Source organism: Curcuma longa, chromosome 3, assembly GCF_044706935.1.
Source record: "Curcuma longa cultivar G26 ecotype Majalengka, Jawa Barat chromosome 3, ITB_CL_G26_1.1, whole genome shotgun sequence".
NCBI classification, from domain to species: domain Eukaryota; kingdom Viridiplantae; phylum Streptophyta; class Magnoliopsida; order Zingiberales; family Zingiberaceae; genus Curcuma; species Curcuma longa.
In genome coordinates, this window is record NC_133863.1 from 9,323,080 (window position 1) to 9,346,772 (window position 23,693).

General features: G+C 35.2%; 3 protein-coding genes across 4 annotated transcripts; 2 read left to right on the forward strand and 1 right to left on the reverse strand.

Annotated features, from left to right (window-relative positions):
* Positions 1-5,609: 5,609 nt before the first annotated feature.
* On the forward strand, positions 5,610-9,242 carry LOC141822882 (gamma-glutamylcyclotransferase 2-2-like). Its single transcript, XM_074710188.1, has 9 exons — positions 5,610-5,775; positions 6,399-6,545; positions 6,633-6,709; positions 7,600-7,656; positions 7,745-7,801; positions 7,883-7,923; positions 8,015-8,086; positions 8,345-8,424; positions 8,852-9,242. The coding sequence occupies exons 2-9, from the start codon at positions 6,437-6,439 to the stop codon at positions 9,013-9,015; spliced, it is 657 nt and encodes a 218-aa protein (XP_074566289.1). The 5' UTR covers positions 5,610-5,775; positions 6,399-6,436; the 3' UTR covers positions 9,016-9,242.
* A 2,047-nt stretch (positions 9,243-11,289) lies between these two features.
* LOC141822881 (ribose-phosphate pyrophosphokinase 1-like) lies at positions 11,290-15,208 on the reverse strand. The gene is made up of 8 exons (XM_074710187.1): positions 14,999-15,208; positions 14,608-14,784; positions 13,381-13,629; positions 12,950-13,093; positions 12,628-12,795; positions 12,176-12,245; positions 11,823-11,904; positions 11,290-11,693 (listed from the first exon to the last, which is right to left on the reverse strand). Exons 1-8 carry the CDS (start codon positions 15,131-15,133, stop codon positions 11,516-11,518), a joined length of 1,203 nt encoding a protein of 400 aa, XP_074566288.1. The 5' UTR covers positions 15,134-15,208; the 3' UTR covers positions 11,290-11,515.
* Positions 15,209-17,501: 2,293 nt separating this feature from the next.
* LOC141824303 (glycosyltransferase BC10-like) lies at positions 17,502-23,451 on the forward strand. 2 transcript variants are annotated; one of them, XM_074711566.1, is made up of 11 exons: positions 17,502-17,583; positions 18,327-18,834; positions 19,787-19,885; positions 20,212-20,312; positions 20,403-20,474; positions 20,601-20,691; positions 21,070-21,150; positions 22,033-22,092; positions 22,180-22,302; positions 22,427-22,465; positions 23,047-23,451. In XM_074711566.1, the coding sequence occupies exons 2-11, from the start codon at positions 18,448-18,450 to the stop codon at positions 23,173-23,175; spliced, it is 1,182 nt and encodes a 393-aa protein (XP_074567667.1). In that variant the 5' UTR covers positions 17,502-17,583; positions 18,327-18,447; the 3' UTR covers positions 23,176-23,451. The 2 variants fall into 2 exon arrangements, with proteins under 2 accessions (XP_074567667.1, XP_074567668.1); XM_074711567.1 differs by lacking the exon at positions 17,502-17,583 and having other exon boundaries at positions 18,491-18,561; positions 18,656-18,834.
* Positions 23,452-23,693: the final 242 nt, after the last annotated feature.

Consider the following 23,693-nt stretch of genomic DNA (forward strand, 5'->3'; position numbering starts at 1 on the left):
GGTGGCGGAGCACTGTATATTCTCAGTTTTGGACGGTCAGATGCGACATGCGATTAGTGATGAACGATGGATTCGACGTCGCGTACGGGCGCGCAAGAAACAGACGCGCAGAATATCATTTATATATATATATATTTATTGGGCTACTATTTAAATAGTTCCTATACATGTGGGGCATACCCTTATTAAGGGTTTGACATCTCATCTTATCTAGAGTACCAAGTTGGGCTTTCAAAGTATTTGACATCTCAACAACTCAACAATCCATAATAACTCAACTTTCAAAGTGTGATACGTCATGGACACATACATAATAATTTTTCAAGTAGTTGACACTCATCCCGATCGAGCATCCTGTTGAGTTGCAAGGGCGCAATTATAATTCCACATCTAAAACACATGGAAAAAATAATAGGTTTAAAAGGATGAAAGATATCCCAATTGGGATGAGGCCTTTTGGGTTGAACCCAAGAACAAAATCATAAGAGCTTAAGCCCAAAGTGGACAATATCATACCATTGTAGAGATATTTTAGAACAGATGGACCGAGGGCAGAAAGTCCTAGTTGCAGCTAGGCAGGAAGTCCTAATAGGTCGGATGGACTGAGAGGCAGGAAGTCCTAGTTGCGGCTAGGCAGAAAGTCCTAATAGGTCGGGTGGACCGAGGGGCAGGAAGTCCTAATAGGTCGGATGGACTGAGGAGCAGAAAGTCCTAGTTGCGGTTAGGTAGGAAGTCCAGTAGGTTGGGTGGACCGAGGGCAGGAAGTCCTGGTGGATCGAGGATTCGGATATCAAACAGACATAGTCCCACATCTAAAATACATGAAAAAGATTATGAGTTTAAAAGGATGAAAGATATCTCCATTGGGACGAGGTCTTTTGAGTTGAGCTCAAGAACAAAATCATAAGGGCTGAAGTTCAAATTGGACAATATCATACCATTGTGGAGATATTTTAATTCCATCAATTCTAATACACCCAACTCCCAAGCAACCTAGCTCAATCGAGTCCTTATTCCCTTCCAAAGTATTTGGCATGTTGAACATACTCACATTGGCTAGCTAGCTTCCCAAAGTATTCGACAGACGGACGAACGCTTAGAGCGAGTTAGGAACCATCCCAAACCCCGGATACTTAGACCCGAGGCTATCAGTCACCTCTCAAACCATGCATGCATTAAACATAAATAATTAAAATAAATGATAAAATACAATAAAATATTCTTTTATTTCCTTCCAATTTATCGTTCCTCCTTATCCTTTCTCTATGTTTTTTTTATTAGTATCCTCATAGACAACATCCAGTGATACGTCTCTCCATCGATATCACAAAAATTATTATTTTTTCCTCTTATTTATCTCTTGATTAGTTAGTTCATATAAATTCAAATTAATGGACAGGACAGACAAGACAGGCACAGTCTATCTTGTCACGTTAATTGAAACACCTAACAACTAACAACTAACTACTAACTAGATCATTATAATATTTTAACGTAGACATTTATGAATATGAAAACTATTCTTTGTTATAAATCAATAGAAAAAATTTTTATTTTCTAATCTAATTAATAAATATCTTATTGGATATTGAAGTTTTAACGGACGAATAAGATCGATTTTATAAAAAAATTATAATGTCATCAATCAATGAAAGTCGAAATTGACTTCAAAATCGAAATCTTTGTTTTCGACCCCCTGGCGATCCAATTGATCGACCAGAGCAAGCTAGTCGATTCGACCAAAGCAGGCTGGTCGATCAACTGATACCAAAGCAAGCTTGGTCGATCAGGTGAAATTAATTAAGGTAAGTCATTCAACGTTGTCATGCATATTTTTAATTAATGCAACCTTTAATTAATTAATATTAATGCATGCACTTTGCGAATATTACTATAATTAATACTATTGATATTGTCCTGTGCAATAAATTCAATTTGGCCCGCCACCAAAGAAAAAAAATGCACTTCCATAAGGTTAAGAAATTAAAGAGCTCAAGGTTTGTGAGGTATGGGGGATGGCCTATTAATTTGGCATTACTCAAAATCTTGATATACTATATATAAAGGTAATTCCATTGTTAAAATGGTACGCGTGGCCCGTCCACGTACGCTTGTTATAATAGCATGAAGTTCACGAGGAAAATGCAATATGTTTGAACTACAGCTCAAACGAACCAATTTCGCATCTAAAAAGAATGGATTCTTGATCAATAGGAAATGCAATATGTTTGAACTACAGCTCGCACGGGCAACCGCATAAGCAAATCCGCACTATGTTTCTTCTCGAATTGGCTCTCGCGAAAAGCTTCTTGTGCTCTCTCTGTTGGCATGTAAACTTATTCCAAAGTCAAAGACAAATTGACTTCTTCAACCATGCAAGAAGTGAAAATCAATTTGCACGTGAAAAGGTAAAGTTCACTTATCTTACTAAGTTCAATAAAACTCTTTATGACAAGAATTATTAGTATAGAAAAAAATTAAATCAATTTATCTTATATTTAATGATGTGATGTATCAATTACATAAAGATATAGAAGTATGAATCTAAGTATATAAATAGGGACTTTGTATGATAATCAATAAGTACAATAAAAAAGTCACAAAAGATTCTTTTATATTCTTGTTTCCTCATATCCTAAATTCACCAAAATTCCAACACTCTCCACCTCCTCGATCAATTTCCTCAGGCGTGCCGAGGCCGGGGTCAAACTCCCACACCCGTTTGCCAATGTGATTGTTGGTCGTGCGTAACCAGGGGCTGCCGCCCTCCACGACCTTGAGCTTCCACATGCCTGGTGGTGGAAGACGGAGTGCGGCAAGCGAAACGATGCTAGCTGTGCACTCGAGTTCACCGAAAGGTACGTATCGGAGTGGAAGAAGGTCGGTGTAGAAGCTGCCGTGTGCTTCGCTCTTGGCTAGGATGGCAAGCTTGTGAAGCTCGAGGAGTGTTATAACTAACGTTAAATTTCAAGGACTTACAGATACAAAATTCTGAAAATTGGAGGAGTATAATGACATTTGCCAAACTAACTAAACTACCACCCAGCAAGGTTCGGTAAAAATGGCGGGCACGTGTTACTTGAGGTTAAAAAAATATATTTTAAAAATAAATAAGTAAAAAGAATGCGATGGAAAAGTAGGAAAAATAAAATATTTTTTAGCGGTGCCATAAATGTGGCTGTATTTTAATACTATAAATTTGCAGTTAAAAATAATGATACTCTTTCCCCTCAATAAATTGGGCCGCCGACACGGTCCATCGTCAAGTACTATTGTGTATGTGACATTTGTCTCGAGCACTCGAGTCGACTTTCAAACTACTCGTCGACGCCTCAACCACCGACACTAATTCATTTTTTTTAAAATAAAAAAAATAAACACGAAAAATAGAAAAATAAAAAGAAATCATGATTGTACTGTCTTTAAATTTTTTATCAAAAAAAATTTATTCAATAATTAAAAATTAATCAAAAATAATTAAATATGCGTTTTAATTTTAAAAAGTTAAAAATACTCTAAAACTTTAAAAATAAAAATTATTATAAATAATAAAAAATATATTTAGAATACCTAGAAAGATACTAAATAATGTTTGATGTAGCATACGGATTTCACCCAGAACTGAATAAAGATTTTTGAAAAAATTTCGATTAAAAATCAATTGTGCATCATTTTGATACATGAGTCAAAAGTTATAATTCATTGAAATTTGATTCCTCGTGTGTCCCCCTGCATCACATCTCAATCCTACACCCATAATAATTCAACTCAATTTCTCAAGCCTCTCGAGGTAGACTTAGCTCTAGCTCTTAATAAGCCATGCTGTGGCAAAAAGTGAAGTTGTCATCTTAACGGCTCTTCCAATGTGATCTCACACAATCTGGAAGCGAGTATATTACCCAAGATTTTATCTTGATGCATTAACAAGCCATGCATCTTAGTCGATCCCACATAATTGCTAATAATGATTACAAATCTACACGGGATGTATCGAACCAAGGAAAATTTGTCTTGGTTTTTCACTCACATTCTATTAACTACTATACTAAACTTTGTACACAAAGTTAAATAGAAAGCTCTATAGGATCATGATACTATATACACGACGTCGAATAGAATAATTATTATTTTAGAAATAGAAGTTTAGAGAAAAATTGTAAAGAAATAAGACACGAGAAATCAACAAACGCAAAGAACCCTCTTTAGGTTTTATCAAAAAAAAAATGATTCAATAACAAAAGATAATGTCTAAAATAACTAAAAAAAGATTTTAATAGATCCACACAAATACTCTTGAACTTTTAAATAGAAAATTATTAAAAATATTTGGGACATTGGAAAAAGTTCTAAACGATATATTTTGGATTGACATTGACTTATTACTAGTTCGACCCGATAACAAATATAGATATCTGAACGATTGATATGAAGAATATCTTATTCTAATATTCGAGTAGTTAAAAGTTAGCCTCTGAAGCATAGGTGAGTTGGTTACGACGCAACAGATTTGCAGAAGAGGGCAAGGGTTTGAATCCTGGCGAAGTCAGACAATGGACCCTCCTGTGTCGTAATAAACTGCACTTTCTCGATTTACCTCCTCACAGATGGTCGTGAAGCCGATCGTGTGGGATCGCTAATGGTGACGGATCCACCTTTTCTTCCAAGAGTAGTTAAAAGTTATGATTCATTATAGATGGATTTTTTAAAAAGACGATACGATAATCTATTTTTTTAATGTATACATATATTAAAAGAGAGAACCTCTTTTATTTTTCCCCCCAAAATGTCTTTATTAGCTATAATTATAGCTAATGCATTATAAAGTAAAATTATGTCAATTTAATTAAAATTATTATATTAAAATACTATCTCAAATTTGATTAAAATCGTTTTGACAATTATGCTACAATAATGTATTTTTGAAATAAAAATATAATAAAATATATGTTTGATGATTTTTTAAACGAGCTGTTTTTTATGATAATAAAAATAAGAGGTGTTATTTTTAATTTTTATCCTACTAAATTTAGTTTAATAAAATAAAAAAAATAATTGAAAGCATTTTTTAATTATCTATAATTTCTTAGATTTTTTAATCTAAGTATTCTATTCTTATTCTTATGATCTAATTAATCATAGTAATGATTCGATTCAATTTTATACATCACATACATTACTTATAAGAATATAGTTGAATTTGTATTTTATTACGATATGATTAATTTTGTAACAGAGTTGTAAAAGAAGATAAAGACAGTGACTCACAATGAAATACAGAGTATATAATTCATCAAATTTAATTGTAGTTATGTCTCATTTACTATTGTACTATTAGTATCTCGGTCTTGTAGCTTACTATTTTATCGAAGAATAGATAAATTTTTATTATTTTTTTATAAATATTTAATTTTTATAATTTAATTAATTAATTTTAAACTGAATAATTTATTTTTATAAATTAATTATTAAATAAATTTAAAAAATACAAATGAAATGATGCGGCACTCCAACGTGTGTTAGTGATTCGAACACGTGGGAAAATGGCCGATGTGAGATTCGGTCTTATCCTTTGCCACGTGTTACCTATTTATTTACGGCTTCTGCCATCGTCTTCCTCCTCTCTCGAAGCCCAGATCTGAGAGAGAGAAGTGTGAGCTAGGGTTTCGCCTCGGTGCAAATCTCGGTGAAACCCTAACCCAAGCTTGCACTCTCTCTCTCTCTCTCTCCCTCTCTCGTCTCCGGTTCCCCCGCGACAGTGCCAGCGAGAGACACCAGGTATTTGAGACTCGAAACTTTCCCTGTAGAGGGGATCTCTAAAAGTCGTTCTATTGCGGTTTAACTTGTGCATCGATTCGCTTACTGTCCTTTCCTGACAGTCTCACACTGATAATGAGATTCACTGCGAGCTTACTATGATTCGGTATTTTTCTTCTAGCATCGAGTTAATCAAAATAGGAAACTTGTAGCTTTAAATAACTGTTTAGTGGAGAAAGATCAGATCTTGAATAGCCAAATCCTAGCTTCAAAATAGTCAAAATGAGAAATTTCTAGCTTAAATGCAACAAGGGGGGTAACAGGACTGGGAAAGACATGTAACTAAAATGGAAGAGGATCAGAGAAGAAAGTTATGATCTATTCCTTCAATTGTGCTTATTTGGACCTTCAGAAATGATGCCTGAAAACATGATGCCATATATGTGATTATCAACTATTCAGTTCTGTTAGTTCTATCTTCCTCTGTTCATGCTTGAGTAGCCAATCTCGTCTCCTTAGCTATTGTACTACAAAGATTATTGTGCATGGTTTCGCTATTTAATCACTGTTGCATTCTGTTTAAACTTCTCGTTTCTAAACATTAATTTTGCAAATCGGTCCTATGCATGATTTTGTCTTAACAGGAAGCTCACTGATCATTATCCTATCAAGCTAAATAACCATGGTGTTGTGGGTTTTCGGATATGGATCGTTGGTTTGGAACCCTGGATTTGATTTTGATGAGAGAATAGTAGGCTTCATCAAAGATTATAGACGCGTCTTTGATCTTGGTAACAGTTGTTTGCTCCCCTATAGGGTATTCATCAGCATTACATGTGAAGTATTTTTCAAAATTATATTTCCTTATTCCTCTGCAGCATGCATAGACCACAGAGGTACACCAGCTAATCCAGCAAGAACTTGCACGTTGGAAGCAAAGAGCAAAGCAGTCTGTGTAAGAATTTTTGGGTCTTGGTTTATCTACCTAGGACAGGATTGTGCATTTGTTATCTAGATCCATTTACCTAGCCTATATTAGCAATTTTCTGCTTGTGTTTTACATGTGTGATCAATTGATTAGTTGCTTTTGTGTAAGGGATGTCAAAAATGAACCCAACCCGCCATTGCGACCCGAGTCGACCTGAAAAATATCAAGTTCGGGATTGAATTTGGATTGACTCGGGTTTATTAGGGTTTTTTGGGTTAAATCAAATTTTATTTTGGAAATTAAGATGTTTTATGTAATTTTAGTATGATAATGATGAAATATTTAGATAATAGTGAAAAAATAGTAAAAAAAAAGATTTTTTTTTCCGGGTTATTCGGGTTGGTTGTGGGTTATATGGGTTTAGATTTAGGGTTTTTGGATTGAGTATGATTCGGGTCAGGTTCGAGTTCACTAAACAAAATTTGATGTGTGTACTAGTCGTGGCCGTTGCAAGTTGACCTTTGCCAAATATAAGTTGGTTTTCTATATTTAAATAGTTATATGTTTGCTTTAAATTTTAGTTTGCAATAGTTATTTGATATATGACAAACACAGACAGATGATCAAAACACAAGGGAAGGTAATTATGGTTGCTGGAGAACTGATTGGCATTTATTTTAATTTAAACCATGATTTTAAAATCATTCCGTGCCAATCAGCATGGACGAAAATTATCATTATCTCACCTTCTGAACAGCAAACACTGCCACAGTATTATTCCTGTGAAGACCCAAACCCCAGTTCAAAATGATTTTCAAACCTCGATTGAAGAAGTTTACAATTGACAGATGAACACAAGATGCTCGAAATAAGGCTTTGGTTTTTAAGTGGTTTAAACTTATTTTCTTTTACCTCAGTGGGGTGCTGCATACTGCGTTAAAGGAGGTCAAGAAAAAGAACAAGCAGCAATGCAGGTTAACATTTTTTCATCTGTTGTTCTCCTGATGATTTCTTTATTGTACATATAACAAAGTCGCGAAATTATCCGCTTGAACCTCTCAGTATTTGGAGAGAAGAGAGTGTGAGTATGACACGAAGGTGTTGGTGGACTTTTACAAGGTGTGGATCTCAAACTCTCGATCGATGCTTCATCTTTTCCTATTATTTGTGAATTTGTTTAATGCATAAATATTCTTTTAGGAGGGCGATCCATTTAAGCCAGCAATAACAGGAGTCCTTGTGTAAGAACCAACTTGGTGACAATCTTTTACTCCCAAAAATATCTGCTTTTGCATTTCGATTCAAGTTAAATTATCTTTTCGACATTTGCAGTTTCATATCCACCCCTGATAAAGAAGCCAACAGATATTACTTAGGTCCAGCTCCTCTGCAAGATATGGCAAGGTAGTACAGAACCCTGGGATTTTACTTTATTTTAAAAATGTTTCCCAAGTTTTGAAATCATCAAAATATCTCAATGTTTTCTAACTGTTGTCGTTTCACTCCTAACCATTAGCATCTTTAATCTTCATCACTTCTCCATCAAGTGAAAGTAGGGTGTTGGTCAGGGGTGAAATGAAAATTTTCCGTTAATGAATCAGAAATTTTCTTTTTTATATGTTTATTTCTATTTTTTAAAGTTCTTACTGTGCTAATTTTCAGGCAAATTGCCACTGCAAGTGGTCCATGTGGGAACAATAGAGACTACTTATTTCTATTAGAGAAGGCAATGCTTGAAATAGGTATGAACCATCTTCCTTCTGCTACTCACATAGCACACTATCATCAGTTGTTTGATCCAAGTTAATATGAAGGGAAATGTCGATTTGCTCATAAGATTTACTTTCCTTTTCAAGAACTTCCTCAGAATTTCAACAGCATCAAAATGCTCCCCTAAAGAAGAAAAACTAAGCATTCCCCCTTAGTCATTGTGATTGTGGCTCCATCTCACTGAATATTGGTCTAGAGTTTCAGAAATTGTTTGATGATTCTGGAATTTTGATAGTTTTTAAAAATATATATATAGGAAAGTTCTCTAATATAAGATCTTTCATTTGTGCCAAACCTCACTGTAGTTTATCTTCACGTAGTCTACTTTAACTAGTATGTTTGCTTCAGAGTTTTACTGAACTAACCAATCAGTCCGTAATATCGAGAGGATAAATGCAGGCCATGAAGATGTGAGAGTGATTGAGTTGGCGAACGAGGTTAGAAAAGTGCTCGCGAAGCTGAGATGGAAGAAGATAACTGCCTCGCGCATCTCAGCCAAATCCGATCTCCCTCGGATCAACTTGGCTTGCCTCCCTGAGACTGCGGTTGCGAGTTCAAGATAAGTGCAAGCATCAAATGCTGCGTTTGGTACGCAAAGGAAGATCGTATAAACTACGCATGCTCGAGCAAAGGTCTACTCTTTGATACTAAAACTGCCAACTTTTTCAAATCTTAAGTAGTGGTTAGTCTAGCATCGGTAGATTGTATCGACTATGATGAGTGCCGTCGACTATGGTGTGTGGTGGAAAACTGTATCGACTATGCGTGCCTAGCTTCATTCTGTTGTTTAGTCGAGAGATTGCAAACTGTTCGTCTATTGTGGTCTATCGCATCAAACTAAGCCCAAGCGACACGGGTAACCCAAACCCATGCTGGACTAAACTTAAAACTATGCCGGCCCATACCCACATACACAATCAGTTTGAAATCGGATTGACACAATAGAAAATGGCCTAATCAAGATTGTCATACAACCCAAAAAGCTCCCATGGGAAGAAGAACGATGAAGATGCTTGGATTTCAAATAAGCCGGTTTAGATTATGTTGAGGTGGCTGAATTTGAACAGTCATGTTTTTAAATAAAGAATATTTATTCTGTTGGAATATCTGTTTTTTTCAAAATAAATTAGGAATAAGTGTTCTTGGCATTACATTTAGAATTCCTATTCTATGCAACAATAATAACTGAGTTTTAGCGAGGTCATTATATAGATTCTTGGACAAAAAGGGAATCATGCCATTTATATCCTTGGACAAGAGTCAAAAGGGCATCATTTTTTTACTAAATTGTCAAAGAAGTATTTTATGTTGATTTTTTTTTATCAAAGATAACACAATTGTTTCTAGTAATATTTTTATTATTATCTTTGTATCTTTTGTATAAATCGAGTATATTATAGTAACTACAAAATCATAATTGTTACAATTTAGATTTTTTTTTAAATTAAAATTATTTGAAGCTTTCGAAAAGACTTTCAACAATATTTTTTTTTAAAATTAAGTTGTTATGGATATCAATAATCAATTGTATAACCTTGAACGAGTTTCGATTTAATATATTATGTATGGTGTAATTCAATCTGAATTAAAAGTTATTATCTATTATAGCAGTTACAAAATTTTAATTTTATAACGTAAATATTAAATCCTAAACTTTGAAAAGGTATATCTTTTAACTCGAGTTGAATTATAAGACACATAATATATCAAATTAAAATTTATTTCATAAAATAATTGATTATGAGGTAAAACTTGTAATAACTTGATTTCAAACCCAAAAGACATCATTTAAATTCTTTTTTAGGTTTCAAGCAACCTAATTAATATTTTTTAAAAAATAAGTTATTTTATAACAGCTATGAAATTATAATTATATAATAATTATAATTTTATAATTTATACGATGTACTTATTAGATGAAAAATAGGATAAAATGAGAAATAATGATCATTTTATAAGGGTAAAACATCTTTTATAAAAAAATATCAATATATAACACCCTTTTACTATTTAATAAAAAAGGAATCATTTTCACTTTAACTATTGCCCTAGATTCTTCTATGTTATAGACTTTATCTCGCTAAATTCACGGAACCTTTCCTCTCCAAACCCTGAAAGACCCTCCGCTAAACTTTAGTGACAGCCTTTAAGCATATCTTACCATCCTAAAATTTCTATCAACTTTTAAAAAAAAAATCTTTTCCCCAGATCAAATCATGCTAGATAAGCAAAAATGTAAAAGGACCATATAACCGACCCACTTAGTGGGATAAGACTTGATTGTTATTGTTGTTGTAAATATCATTTTGACTTTTGAATGCTATCGACTTTATCTCTCCATATTCACGGAACCTTTCCTCTTCAAACCTTCAAAGACCCTTCGCTAAACTTTAGTGACAGCCTTTAAGCATATCTCAACATCCTAAAATTTCTATCAATTTTTTTTAAAAATACTTTCACCATAATTTCACTCCTCTTCTCTTCTATGTAATTTAACTTCGATCAAATCACGTGCTAGATAAGCAAAAATGCTAAAAAAAACCCAACTCAAAGCCAATCCATCTTTGAATGTCATCATCGTCATTGTCATCATCGTCGGATCACAAACAGATGCATGATGATACAATTCTTATAAGATTTCCAACAAGTATTACATGGAGAAGGAATAAATACACTAGAATTTTGTCTCAAAGTACCAAATAACACAATCATCGACAGAAGAACATCTGCAATGATATACCGAAGAATATTGTGCATAAGCCTGCACAAGATCCTCCCAGCTCCATCGAAATCAATCGATGTCATTGGGTTCATAGTCAACCTGGCAGTCAGTCAAGTATCAGACTCGTCTCGCTCTCTTTATTCGAAAACTTGTCGAAATGTTAAAGAAAGAAACAACATTCGTTCTTAAAATGAGGCGATCGATAAGCTATCTACAATTGTTCAAGCTCATGTCAAAGGAGCTGAAGGGGTTGTTATTGTTGCCGAAGCTCAATAGAAAATGTCTCCGCAGCCAAACAAAAAGCCGCTGCTGATTTGTCGATTTGTCGACAAGAATGTTTGTCATAGAAAGATGCTACTTACTGAGCAATCATCATGAACCCGCCATATCGTCTCGCCTAGGAGATTTGCGACGGAAAGAACAGTCAACTGAGGAAAACTTTGTTCCAATGCAGGGATAGTGTTGGTAACAATGACTTCCTGGAACAGACCACTCGATAGCCTCTCAATTGCAGGAGGGCTGCATCGAAATCAAAATACAATTATCGACGCGATTATAAGAACAAACCAGAACTATACTATACCATACACAAACTCAAAACAACAGCGTAAAGCGCAACTTAATTTCGCGCGAAGTAGGAAACGATACCTAAAGACAGCATGTGTGCTGCATGCATAAACCTCTCTTGCTCCTTCTTGATGTAAAAGAGCCGCACCTTTTTCTATAGTACCTAGAATCATCGAAACAGTAATCTGAAAGTCAATAAAACTACTAACCCGAATGCTCGAATACCATCTAAGTAGTCGAAAGAGACACTGAGGGAATGAGGTAGTGAAACAGCATTGCATACAAGTAATCAGTATTTTCATGTGGATGTGTCATGTATAAGAACTGTAATATTCAAATGGTCCAATAGTTCAAAATGAATTCTATTATACAATGTATCAGAATGAGCAACAGAAGTTATGGTTGAAGAATGAAGACAATAAGGCATGGCGTACCAGCAGTATCTATCATATCGTCCATCATGACGGCTACTTTTCCTTTAACGTCGCCAATCAGGTTCATTACCTTCACGATTGCGATAGCATACTTCATTAGTAGATGATAGTAAAGTAATAAGAAGAACCTTACATTTTGTACCATCTCCTAATAAAGACTAAGTACAACTGATTCCAAAACATATCTTAACAGGTTAACCAAGTCTGATTATGTGATGTATAATGGAGCAAGTTATAGTCATCACATTTAACTTAGAGAGAGACTAGCAAAAAAAAAAAAAACAGAGTTCTCTGATAAACAATTCTTTGTTAAGCCATATATGATATATATGCCGGGGTGCCCATATTGGTGGAAACAAAATGGGATGTATTGAGAACTCCAGATTAATAGGTGAAAGTAACTTATGCATACGGTACTTGTAGCGTTCAATCGAGCAAACTATCCAGTTTACCTCTGCAACATTATGTCCTTGGCGTCTTTTATCAACAATTGCTAGAGGTGCATCAGATAACTTTTTCGCAAAAGCACGTGCTCTTGCCACGCCTCCAACATCTGGTGAGACCACGACCAAATCACTTGAAGAAATAGTTTTGCTTGCCAGGTAATCAAGTATCACCGGCTAGACAAATGAAACAAACAAAACCTGATTAGGAGAGATGTTAACCAATTTAATGCAAGTATAATCGAGCAAGATTGTCACCCAACAGAATCATCTTTATAGTAGAATCCAAAATAGATAATGCATAAACAATTTTAGGACTAACAATAGCTACCTGACCATACACATGATCAACTGGAATATCAAAATATCCCATGGACTGTCCAGAATGCAAATCACAAGAAATCACTCTATTTGCGCCAGCTTCCGTGATCAAGTTAGCAACAAGCTTCGCAGCAATAGATTCACGACCTTGAGTCTGAAAAGACAAGCACATGCAGATGAGATGTAAACTCGACAAGGTTCACCAAAATAATCATCTAAAACATACATGAGGAAGCAACATAGGTTTCAAGTCATGGAACCTAAAGCAAGAACTGCACTATCCATTAAGAAATGAAATAAAAACAATCCAAGAAAACACTCGACTAGTAATAAGGACTGATAGGAAAAAATATTAACTGAAAATTTTTGTAAAAGGAAAATATTTAGTGACAGGAATGCTAGATAGAAAAGAGTAACCATATTAAACTTAGAAAATATTACCTTTCTATCTGCTCTAGCATAACCAAAATAAGGAATTACTGCCGTGATGGTTTTAGCAGATGCCCTACGGCAAGCATCAATCATTATCAAAAGCTCCATAAGATTTTCATTTGCTGGTGGGCAGGTTGGTTGCACAAGATATACATCACATCCCCTAACACTCTCTTGTAACTGAACATAAATTTCACCATCTGCAAATCGCTTTATCTTTATCTTTCCAAGTTCCAGACCTAAATAGCAAGCAATTTCCTACCATGGAAACAAAAAATAAAATTATACAACTAATATAACATCGAGAATGAGAATTAACAATATAGAATCAGATAATCAATAGCAATACCATATTATACACATAATTACTCAAGACAAGAATCTTCTTGCTAACCGTGACTTATTGTTATTATAAACTTACAATAACATGATCATTCTTTAACAATTTTTTAATGTTTCTACCACTCTCTGAATCTAAATTTAATAACTTTCTGAACTGTTAACTGTAAGAAATACAAGGTTAATTTTTTGTTTTCATAATACTGCTTCCCAAATTTCAAGAGTTTCTAACTTATTGGATTAATCTTTCATAATTTTCCATTCTTTCACTGATCCTTTCCTAAAACTAATCCTGGAATACAGTGGAACAGAGTTTTGAAAAAAAATTGATGTGTTGTCATCATATATGAAGTCAGGAGATTCTTCAAACTAAAATACTCTGATTCTTAAGTGTCAAAAAAAGTTAGACTCACTGACTTAGTGATTCTTTAAAAAATTTCAGATCAATGAGAGAAATGGCAAGGACATGATTACAACATTGATAGATTATAAGTTAACAATTTCAATAAGAAAAGAAAGAGAGGCATGAATCATATCAAATGATTCATAGAGAAGCCATACAGTATTAAGGATGAATCTCTCAACATGCACAACATCAAGTTAGGTGTAATTGGAAAATAGCTAATAAACACTAACAACCTTAAAAACAACCATCTGATTTGATGACTATGAACATACATATTTAAATAAACACAAGGAAAACCGGCCTTTGTTTAGACAGCGTAGTATCTGAATTTCAACACATAGAGAACCCAATCCACTTGCAGAACCAGATTTTTATTAGTAAAAAGTTAATGAAAGAAACAAAATTTTTTGTTTATATTTTTTGAACAAAAATATTATGTATTTGATATGGAAGAATAAATAGAGATTAACTGAAGATGATGGTTTTTGTACCTGAGAAAGTGAGGGATTGGCAGTTCCTGAGAAGATACGCAGGCTTGTGTCAAGCTTTGATCTTTCGTCCCGCAAGCTCAGTTCCGTTAAATTTCCGGGCAACATCCGCTTGCTGGCGAACGGAAATCCTGGCGGCGTGCCATTGTTCGATGTCAGTGGGTCAACCAATCTGCACCTCTGTCGAAACAACAACACATTCATCGACATATTAACATAAACAATCCGATTCCATGCATTATTAAAATCACATATGTTGCAACCGCATTAAACAAATCAAGCGACGCAAAGAGCATTGGAAGGAACTTTTTTTTATTCAAAAAAAGCTTTTTTCTTTGACTTCGACGCATTCTACAATCATTCTGGCGAAGAAATGACACTAGATTAAGATTACCACAGCGGAACGAGTGTACGGAAGGCTGCATCGCAAGCGACGGGGATCGATCGAAAAGCCCTCAGAATTTCGAGAAACCAGATTGGCGGAAGCGGAAGCAGAGCCGGAGAACGCAACGGAAGCCATCGTAACCATATTAACCGGCCGGCGGCTTGAGGAAAGATCGAACTTTTAGGGTTTCCCGCCCGCCGATGAATCGAAGGAAAAGAAGAGGCGGCACGGCTCTGAATGGCGGAGGAGGGGCTTCGGGCGCTATATTTTATCATCCAGAAAAATAAATTCCCTCATTTAATTCCTGTATTATTATTATTATTATTATTGAATTATTCATATTTTATATTTAATAAATATTATTAACATGTTTTTTTAAATATTTATTTACGATTATCTTTTATTTCGCTTTATTCTCCTTCCTTTTTCTCCCACCTTTTTAAAGAGAGCACTAAATTGAAGGAATTATTTATCCTTCTTTTGTATATTTTTTAAAATCATGTTCCATAAATAAGACAAGTAACTATATTGTTCTCGACCCTTATTTGGTCATCCTTCAAACAAAACCAAAGCGAGCTCAAGTGAGAATTAGAAGGTTATGAGGGAATTAGGGAAAACATGATGAAGTCCCGACTTTTATACCTCTCCTCGATCGGGATGCCCCTCATCCTACGATATGGAAGTGCCCCTTCATATCAAGCCTAATAGGGGGGTCGATAGTTAAGCTCACAATCTTGAACGAGCATGGTCTTTCACTCCGAAAGGAGACGATCAATTGTGAGAGTCATGTGTGATCCCGATAATGATACACTTGCTTGTAGCAATTCAAAATAGGTGGGTCGAGCCCATGAAGGCTTCTTTTCCACATAGTGTGGAGTACTTATTCAACTCGGGATGATACTTCATTCAACTCTGCTCTTTAGTCTGACTTAGAAAGGAAAGACTCATAATACCCAATAATAGTACCTCGAACACGCCAGCAAACCTCAACCCATGTAGCTTGAGAAGAATAAATTGAGCATCTAGTAGCCCAAACATTTTAGCTCCTATCTACACACCTCTTGTTCTGATACTTGATTAACTAGACGGTTAGTTAATTGAACTGAATCATCTTTAGTTCTTACGATCCAACTAATCCTCTTGTTCAGGTATTCTCATCCAAGATTGCATTTATTATTATTATTTTTGATAATCTATGTATCTAACTCTTACGACCTGATTAATTCTAAAGGTGACTGATCCGATCTTACGAAAATTTTTAATTGGTTATTAGGGTAACTTCGGAAGTGCATATGAATCCTAGACGATCCAACACCATGAGTTTTTTAAACTGCTCAAATGTAATGTGTCTTAAATGAGATTTAAACCCTTGTTACTTAGGAAATCCATCCCACCTCTTATCCTGCACCATATCTCTACTCTAATACTAAAACTGCCAACTTTTTCAAGTGCAATAGCTGACCCATGAGTAACCTGACCCATGTCAAGCTAAACTTAAGACTATTCCGATCCATACCTAATAATTAGTTTAAAATCGTATCGAATCAACACAATAGACTCTAAAATCCGAATCAAGCTTGTGACTCAAGAACTCTTCATTAGATCCCAAATGTCTAGGTATTTCTACCCTTTATTCATTTGCAGGTGGTCAGTCTGATTCTATAAAAAATTTTCATGGACAATCAAATAATTTCGAGAAGCATAGATGGATTATGAGAGATGATCCAACATCACGAGTGAATCGAACACTATAAAGTTGTGAGAACTGAATCAATTCATCTTTTTGTTTACTATCTTCAGTAAAAGGTAGAATATGTCACCTCAGCGGTCCTACACAGTCGGTTTCACGATCATTTGTGAAAATGTAAATCAAGAAGCTACAATTGATTACTACGGAGGAGGATATTGATTCGACTTCGTTGAGATTCGATTCTTGTCCACTTTAATAAATTTATCCTGCACTAATCAATTTAATCATGCTCGAGGAGCATCTTTTCGTTTATTATCTTCTGCGAAAAAGTAGAATCTACTATTCCAGTGATCCCACACAGTTAGTTTCATGGACTATCTATTAAAAAATAAATCGAAAAATTATAATTGAACATGACGAAAAATGATATTATCTAAGCTTCGTCCAAATTGGTTCGATGGTTCATTGGATCCCAACAAGACGCTATCATTGTGCCCCAAAAGTACCCACAAATTCACAAATCCTCCAATAACGAAGAGGGTACAGCACTCGTGAAAAAAGGCACTGCCGAGAAAGAACTCTCCATCGCTGTTGATCCTCTCACTCCAGGATTTAACAATCCAACTTACAATTCGTACGAGGAAACCCATCACGCCCGTGGACCCCGCACTTTTAGTTTTTTTCCCCATGCAATTCTTGGATAGGATCCCTATTTTATGACGAAAAAGGCATGAAGGGAGCGGAAATTTCAAGTGCTAAAAATCAACTTAATTCCGAAAAAGCAACTTAATTTCAAGAACCTTTCTTCTTCTATCTTTTCTCACTCTCTCGATTGCTCGATCCTCGTCGAGCGTCCACTGAGCTCGCGGAGTTCGCTCAGCATCCGTTCCTCCGCCGATCTTGGGTTTGCCACTGGTCTCTCTTTGTTCTCCTCTGTTTTGATGGATTGCTTTCACGTTTTTTTGCTTCTCTCTTTTGAGTTCGAGGCGTTTGATTTTCATCCTGCTGTTATAAGTTTTGCTAGAAGCTTAGGTTTTGATTGTTCGGTTGCTCGCGGAGCTGGAACTGGCGAAGAGACGGAGAAGGTTTCGAGATACTTCCTGTCGCCTTCTGTTGTTTAGTTTGACGTTTAATGTGATGTAATGTTTGAGGGGTTTGTGGGGGAAAAAAGGTCTTGTCTTCGACGGGTTTTATGGCCTTGAATTCGTTTGAGCGGAATGTTACTCATATTTTGTTCCTCTTAATCAAAGTGACTTTTTTTTTGCGGAGTTTTTCGGTGATTAGGGTAGCTTTAAACTGCAGCCATCTAATTTTTTGCCGGAGGACTGAAGAAGGTTCCAGGATGGAGAAAAAGTTAGTTTGATGGAATTTCCTCTCTTCCGTTAATTGGATTATGTTTGCTGTGCAGTGTCAGTGTGGCTATCACTATAGATAGAGTGCCCTTTAGAAATATTGCTACATATTCATGGTGGAATCTGTTTTAAAAAGTAGGCATGCTTGTCCACTTTCTTTTGCTCTGAATGTTTAGTCAACTCTTGTCGATAATGAATTTTATTTTCTGAATGCAAAGAGTCTATTTTTTGGGACAGTCAACTTCTTTAGACTGCAAATAGCCTAAGTTAGGTAATTCTCTTTCTATTGTTTCAGTTGCCCTGTGCATCAGGAACTAACAGGTTCATTACTTCTCGCCATGGCCTTTAGCAACCTGCAAGGTTCTGCCACTGGAAGATTTTGTTGATTTGCTTCATGGTCCAATGGGGTTGAGCAAATGCTGATTGCAGAGGCATGGTTACCAGCCAGCAGTGACCGAAATATCATGCCTAACCCACGCCAAAGAGCCCCATCAAGAAGGCCACATTGGATCATCAGCTTATTGCTGTTTGTATGCATTGCTGCTATTGCTCTATATGTTTATCCTCCCCAACGATATTCAGCATGCTACTTATTATCTTCCAAAGTCTGTGGCCCATTTACAGAGTGGCTTCCACCTGTGAGACGTGCTAGGGTCTATACAGATGATGAGCTCTTTGCACGAGTTGTTATCAGTGACATTTTGTCGGTGCACGTTGTTGAATCAAAGAATCCTAAAATTGCTTTCATGTTCCTAACCCCAGGTTCACTGCCCTTTGAGAAGCTTTGGGAGAGGTTTTTCCTGGTACGCATTAACTTGGATCGTCATTTTTAGATAATTCAATATTTTCCAGGTAGGATTTGATTTAGGATGGATGTTTATTGTGTTTATAACTAAAAAATCCGCATAAAAGTTCATATACCAAATTCTATGGATGGAGGCCCTGCTGTAGCAATTTGTTTCTTGATATACTTGAAGACTCTGCTAATCATTAAATGGCATAATGTTAGGTATTATTTGTACAGTGTTGAGCATGGATAATGAAAGAGTTGCAATTAGGGGTGGCAACTAGCTGTGAATTGTTTACTACACATATCATACCTGTTTGGTACATTCAAACTCCCACTGGTTCCATGCCCACTATGAGTGCTTACTATTCTATCCAATTCCATCCCATCACTACTTGCAGGTACTGAGTAAACCCAAACACGACTGCACTTTAACATATTTTGATACCTCTAATGTTATAAATAATAAAAAATTAAACCTCTAAAATAGATAATTCAATGTTTCATAAATAAAATATATCTAAAAGTATGTAAGTCACGCTTGAATAATGATATGCCCAATAAAATCTTTATATCAATATACCAATTCACCATGATCCATTTAAACTGGTTGGGTAGGCATGGGTACCTGAAAATCCTATCCCATTGTCTCACCTCTAGTTGAAACAAAGTAAGATGATGAGCTGCGATGCTTGGTTAAATGAGAAATAGATGATTAAAGGGGTAGGCAATTCGTTGGTTTCTTGCATTAGTGTGTTGATTCTTGTGCAAAATTAAAGAGGCAAATAATTTCTGGTTTGGTTTGATTTCTAGTTTCTAGGTAGATTTACTCAGATTTTTATTTTTTGTTTTGATGTATATTAAATTGTTTTACTTTCTCACTATTAGGCAAATGATTTCTGCAACATATCCACTGGCCACATAACACTATCTCTCTCCTGCTGTGTTTGTTTCTTTGTATATTTTAGGGCCATGAAGATAGATTTTCTATTTATGTGCATGCATCAAGGGAACAACCAGCACATGTGAGTCCTTTATTCATTGGCAAGGAAATTCATAGTGAAAAGGTACTTTTCAATAAATTCCCATTCTCCATTCTCATTTTGGAGCAAATCATGTTTTACATGTGGTTAAGTGTACAACTTTTTGATTTGGGCTTAAATTCCCTTCATTCTCCAAGCACTATGGATATAGACACTTTTGAACTACATATACAAATATATCAGTCGTTAATAGAATTCTTTGATACTAACAAATAAATATACACAAATTTCTGATTGCTCATCATCTAGAACTGAGGATTCCATTTTAATTTTTATGAAAAATCTGGAGTTATCTGGTTTTGGGAACTAGTATGTGCAAATATGTTCTCATTAATCCAACGGGCTTGCAGGTGGCTTGGGGGAAAATTTCAATGGTTGACGCAGAAAAGAGATTATTGGCAAACGCACTCCAAGATAAAGATAATCAACATTTCGTGTTGCTCTCAGAGAGGTGTCTCTTAGCAACTATATGGTGCTTTCTCTTTTCAATTGATTAATGTTGTTCAGTCACCATGTTGGTTTTTTACTTCTTGTTTGGCAGTTGTGTACCGCTACACAATTTTGACTATGTGTACAATTATCTGTTGGGAACGAACGTCAGCTTTGTTGACTGGTAAATTACTTTAAAATATTACCCCCTCGTGATTATTGTCTATGTTATTTCATGATTCTTTCAGTCATAGATAAATACACTGACTAAATTCTCAGCTTGTAAAAGTATTCCTTTCCTTATTTTCAGTTTTGAGGATCCTGGTCCTCATGGAACAGGCCGATACTCTGAACATATGTTGCCTGAGATTGAAAAGGAAGATTTTAGGAAAGGTGCACAGGTAAGCTATTCTTCTTTGGCTCAGTGTAATGAGAATGGCTGAATCCAACTAGGTTCATTGTAGTTAAATTGGTTTGGGTGCATTGTAGTGAATGAATTATTAAGAGCAGTCAAAGGCTTCTAAAGTCACAAGTTTAATCTTAGGTTTCATAGTTTCTGTAATCCTGCTAGAAAAGTTTATTAAGTCACCCTCACTATGAAACAAATACCAATCTAACTTGGAACTTTGGAACCTAGGGTGGAACAAAATTAATTCAGGGATAGATTAGTTATTTTCTCCCTATCACGAATAAACTTACAAGTGTATTATCTTAAGCTGTATCGGTTCTTTTACACCATATTTTTCTTTTCTACATCCCAAGTGATATCCTTGTCACAGTGGTTCTCAGTCAAGCGGCAACATGCGGTGCTAATTCTGGCTGACAGTGTCTACTATACCAAATTCAAGCTTTACTGCAGGGTAAGTTGTGGGTGTGGTGAGTCAAAGATCACATCAATGAATAATTGTTAGCTATAAAAGATGACCTGTCATTCTAAATCATCATATTTTACTCGATAGGTGATGTATAATGTCAAGTTTTATAGCTCCAAAAGAGTGCTTAAAATTTTGTGAATATTTTTCCTATATTTTAATCTCTGACAATACATGTCCACCAATGGATCTTATTACAATGCAATGACTCTAGTCTCTTCAATTCATATTTTCTCAATGCTTCTTATGACTGAAGTATAAGAAAGGATAAATAAATCAGAATTTTGGTGGTCATTTGGAGGCCTCATAGAGTCCTTTTTAATTTTATTCATCGTCATTCATCTTATAATTATCATTCATCTACTTGCCATATAAAGAGCTATACTTAAAGAATTACACTCTATTGTTCATATATTTACCATATGAATGAAATATTTATGCTTAAGATATTAGAATCATATGTTCCTAAGTAGGATGTTGACCTTGACAACCTTGCTGCTGGTGTAGATAAATGCTCAAAATATATTTGGAACTTTCTACTGGGGATCTTTTAAACATGATGAAGTTATAGTATTTGCTGATCTAAAGCTGGTTTCGGACCATCTAACTTCTTTGGTTGAACCATTCAGATTTTTTAAATACATTATAAAAGAAAGAGCTGCCAAGGTTCTTTACCCACACATCCTGTGATAGTAGTACTCCTGGTATTAGGCATTCCAACTTACTGGAAGGATGTATGGTTTATGTCATCACATTATAATTTACTATTGATTTATATGCTATATTTTTGGTCATCGAGCACATTCTTATGGTGCTTATTGGTTATCTCATTGATAATGCTGCCGCTGCCACGTGTTTTGAATGCCACAGCCTGGGATGGAAGGACGCAATTGCTATGCTGATGAACATTATCTACCTACTTTTTTCAGTGTCAGTATATTTCGTCTTTTGTTCCCCAACACCTGTAATCTATGCAAGATCAAAACTTTTTCAATGTAACTTAGCTTTTGACTACAGATGGTCGATCCTACTGGAATAGCCAATTGGTCTGTCACCCATGTCGATTGGTCTGAGGGAAAATGGCATCCAAAAGCTTATAGGGCTCGAGATGTAACTTTTGAAATCTTCAAGAGCATTTCAGTATGTTCAACCTTTCTTTCAATAGCTCATAAAATGTGTTATTTTTTCATTTATGGATCTTTACTTGAGTTGGATATCGCGGACAGACAGAACATACTAATTGTAATGATGCTATGATTTGCAGTCGATCGATGAGAGCATTCATGTTACAAGTGATTCAAAGGTAAAAGTAGTAAATTTGCTTCCAGTTAGACTTATCCATAATCTAAACATTGTTCCTTTTGTCGATCAATTTGAAGTATAATGTTAAAGTATAAGATTGATTTCCGATGCTACTGAAAATAGTGATAGTAAGATACAAAGTCATCAAGAAACACTTCAAACTTGTAAAGTGATAAGCACCCGCTTGATATGGAGCATCAATTTAGTTCATACAGATCAGGAGGAAATTTTTGGATTTTTACTGACCCTCACAAAACTTATAGAAGTCGAGGAGTTTGGCATGCGGTGTATGTATTCCTTGGAATGAGGTAACTAATAGATACAAAGGATGATCATAAAATAACAATTCTGTGAGGATTAGTATTCTGAAAGAATTCATAAGGAATAACAGTATTCTTTGAGCAAATACACCAAGAATTATGCTGTGATAGCATCGAAATTCCACAGAATGACCTAAAACATTGCTTGCTTTATTTTTGAATCAGTGCTTTTCTTTTTAGCATACCTGCTCACTTCATTTGTTTCATCCATTTTTTCACTGCAAAACCAACTTATTTTCGCCTTTCTTGAATCGTGCCACAGAAACTGATACAGCGCAGACCTTGTCTATGGAATGGAATGAAGAGACCATGCTACTTATTTGCTAGAAAATTTTATCCAGAAGCGCTCGATAATTTGTTGCATTTGTTCTCCAACTACACCATCGTATAAGTTGGCATTCCGATCGCTATTGATAGGCAATTAAGGATCAACGAGACTGCAAGGAGATCAGAGTTGAAGACCCTTTTAAGGTAGAGGCCATTGATACCCTTGTTAAGTGATTTAAGACTTTTGCATTAAAATTTTATTTTTATCATATTTATTTCTTGGTTCCAATGGCCATTTGAAGAGTCTCTTGTGTCTTCATTGAAGTTCTGTAGATCTCAGAATAATATTTAGTTGAGAGACAACTCGATATTGTGTTGTATTCTAGATTTTATCGACCGTGTGGGATCGTTGAGGTGACGGATTTCATTTTTTGCTGAAGCATTCTAGACTTCAAAATTTTATTATTGATCTCTAAACTTTGTAATGTCTTGGATATGGCGAAATAAGTTGTGTTGAGAAGACTATCTATTATTAAAAAAAAGTATTTTTTTTAATTCTATTTAATTATTTAAAAATTTTAAAAAAATTGATGGATATTTGATGATATTAAACTGGGCCATCCTTTAAAAAGTGGGCCGAAA

Excerpts from the sequence above, each read along its gene's own strand:
- LOC141822882 (XM_074710188.1), top strand. The coding sequence starts at position 6,437 with ATGGTGTTGTGGGTTTTCGGATATGGATCGTTGGTTTGGAACCCTGGA. Across the intron at positions 6,710-7,599 it reads CAAAGAGCAAAGCAGTCTGT|TGGGGTGCTGCATACTGCGT; the intron begins GTAAGAATTTTT and ends CTTTTACCTCAG. Across the intron at positions 7,657-7,744 it reads AAGAACAAGCAGCAATGCAG|TATTTGGAGAGAAGAGAGTG; the intron begins GTTAACATTTTT and ends TGAACCTCTCAG.
- LOC141822881 (XM_074710187.1), bottom strand. The coding sequence starts at position 15,133 with ATGGTTACGATGGCTTCCGTTGCGTTCTCCGGCTCTGCTTCCGCTTCC. Across the intron at positions 13,094-13,380 it reads ATGCTAGAGCAGATAGAAAG|ACTCAAGGTCGTGAATCTAT; the intron begins GTAATATTTTCT and ends TTGTCTTTTCAG. Across the intron at positions 11,905-12,175 it reads CGATATGATAGATACTGCTG|GTACTATAGAAAAAGGTGCG; the intron begins GTACGCCATGCC and ends CGATGATTCTAG.
- LOC141824303 (XM_074711566.1), top strand. The coding sequence starts at position 18,448 with ATGCTGATTGCAGAGGCATGGTTACCAGCCAGCAGTGACCGAAATATC. Across the intron at positions 18,835-19,786 it reads TTTGGGAGAGGTTTTTCCTG|GGCCATGAAGATAGATTTTC; the intron begins GTACGCATTAAC and ends TGTATATTTTAG. Across the intron at positions 20,313-20,402 it reads TTCGTGTTGCTCTCAGAGAG|TTGTGTACCGCTACACAATT; the intron begins GTGTCTCTTAGC and ends CTTGTTTGGCAG.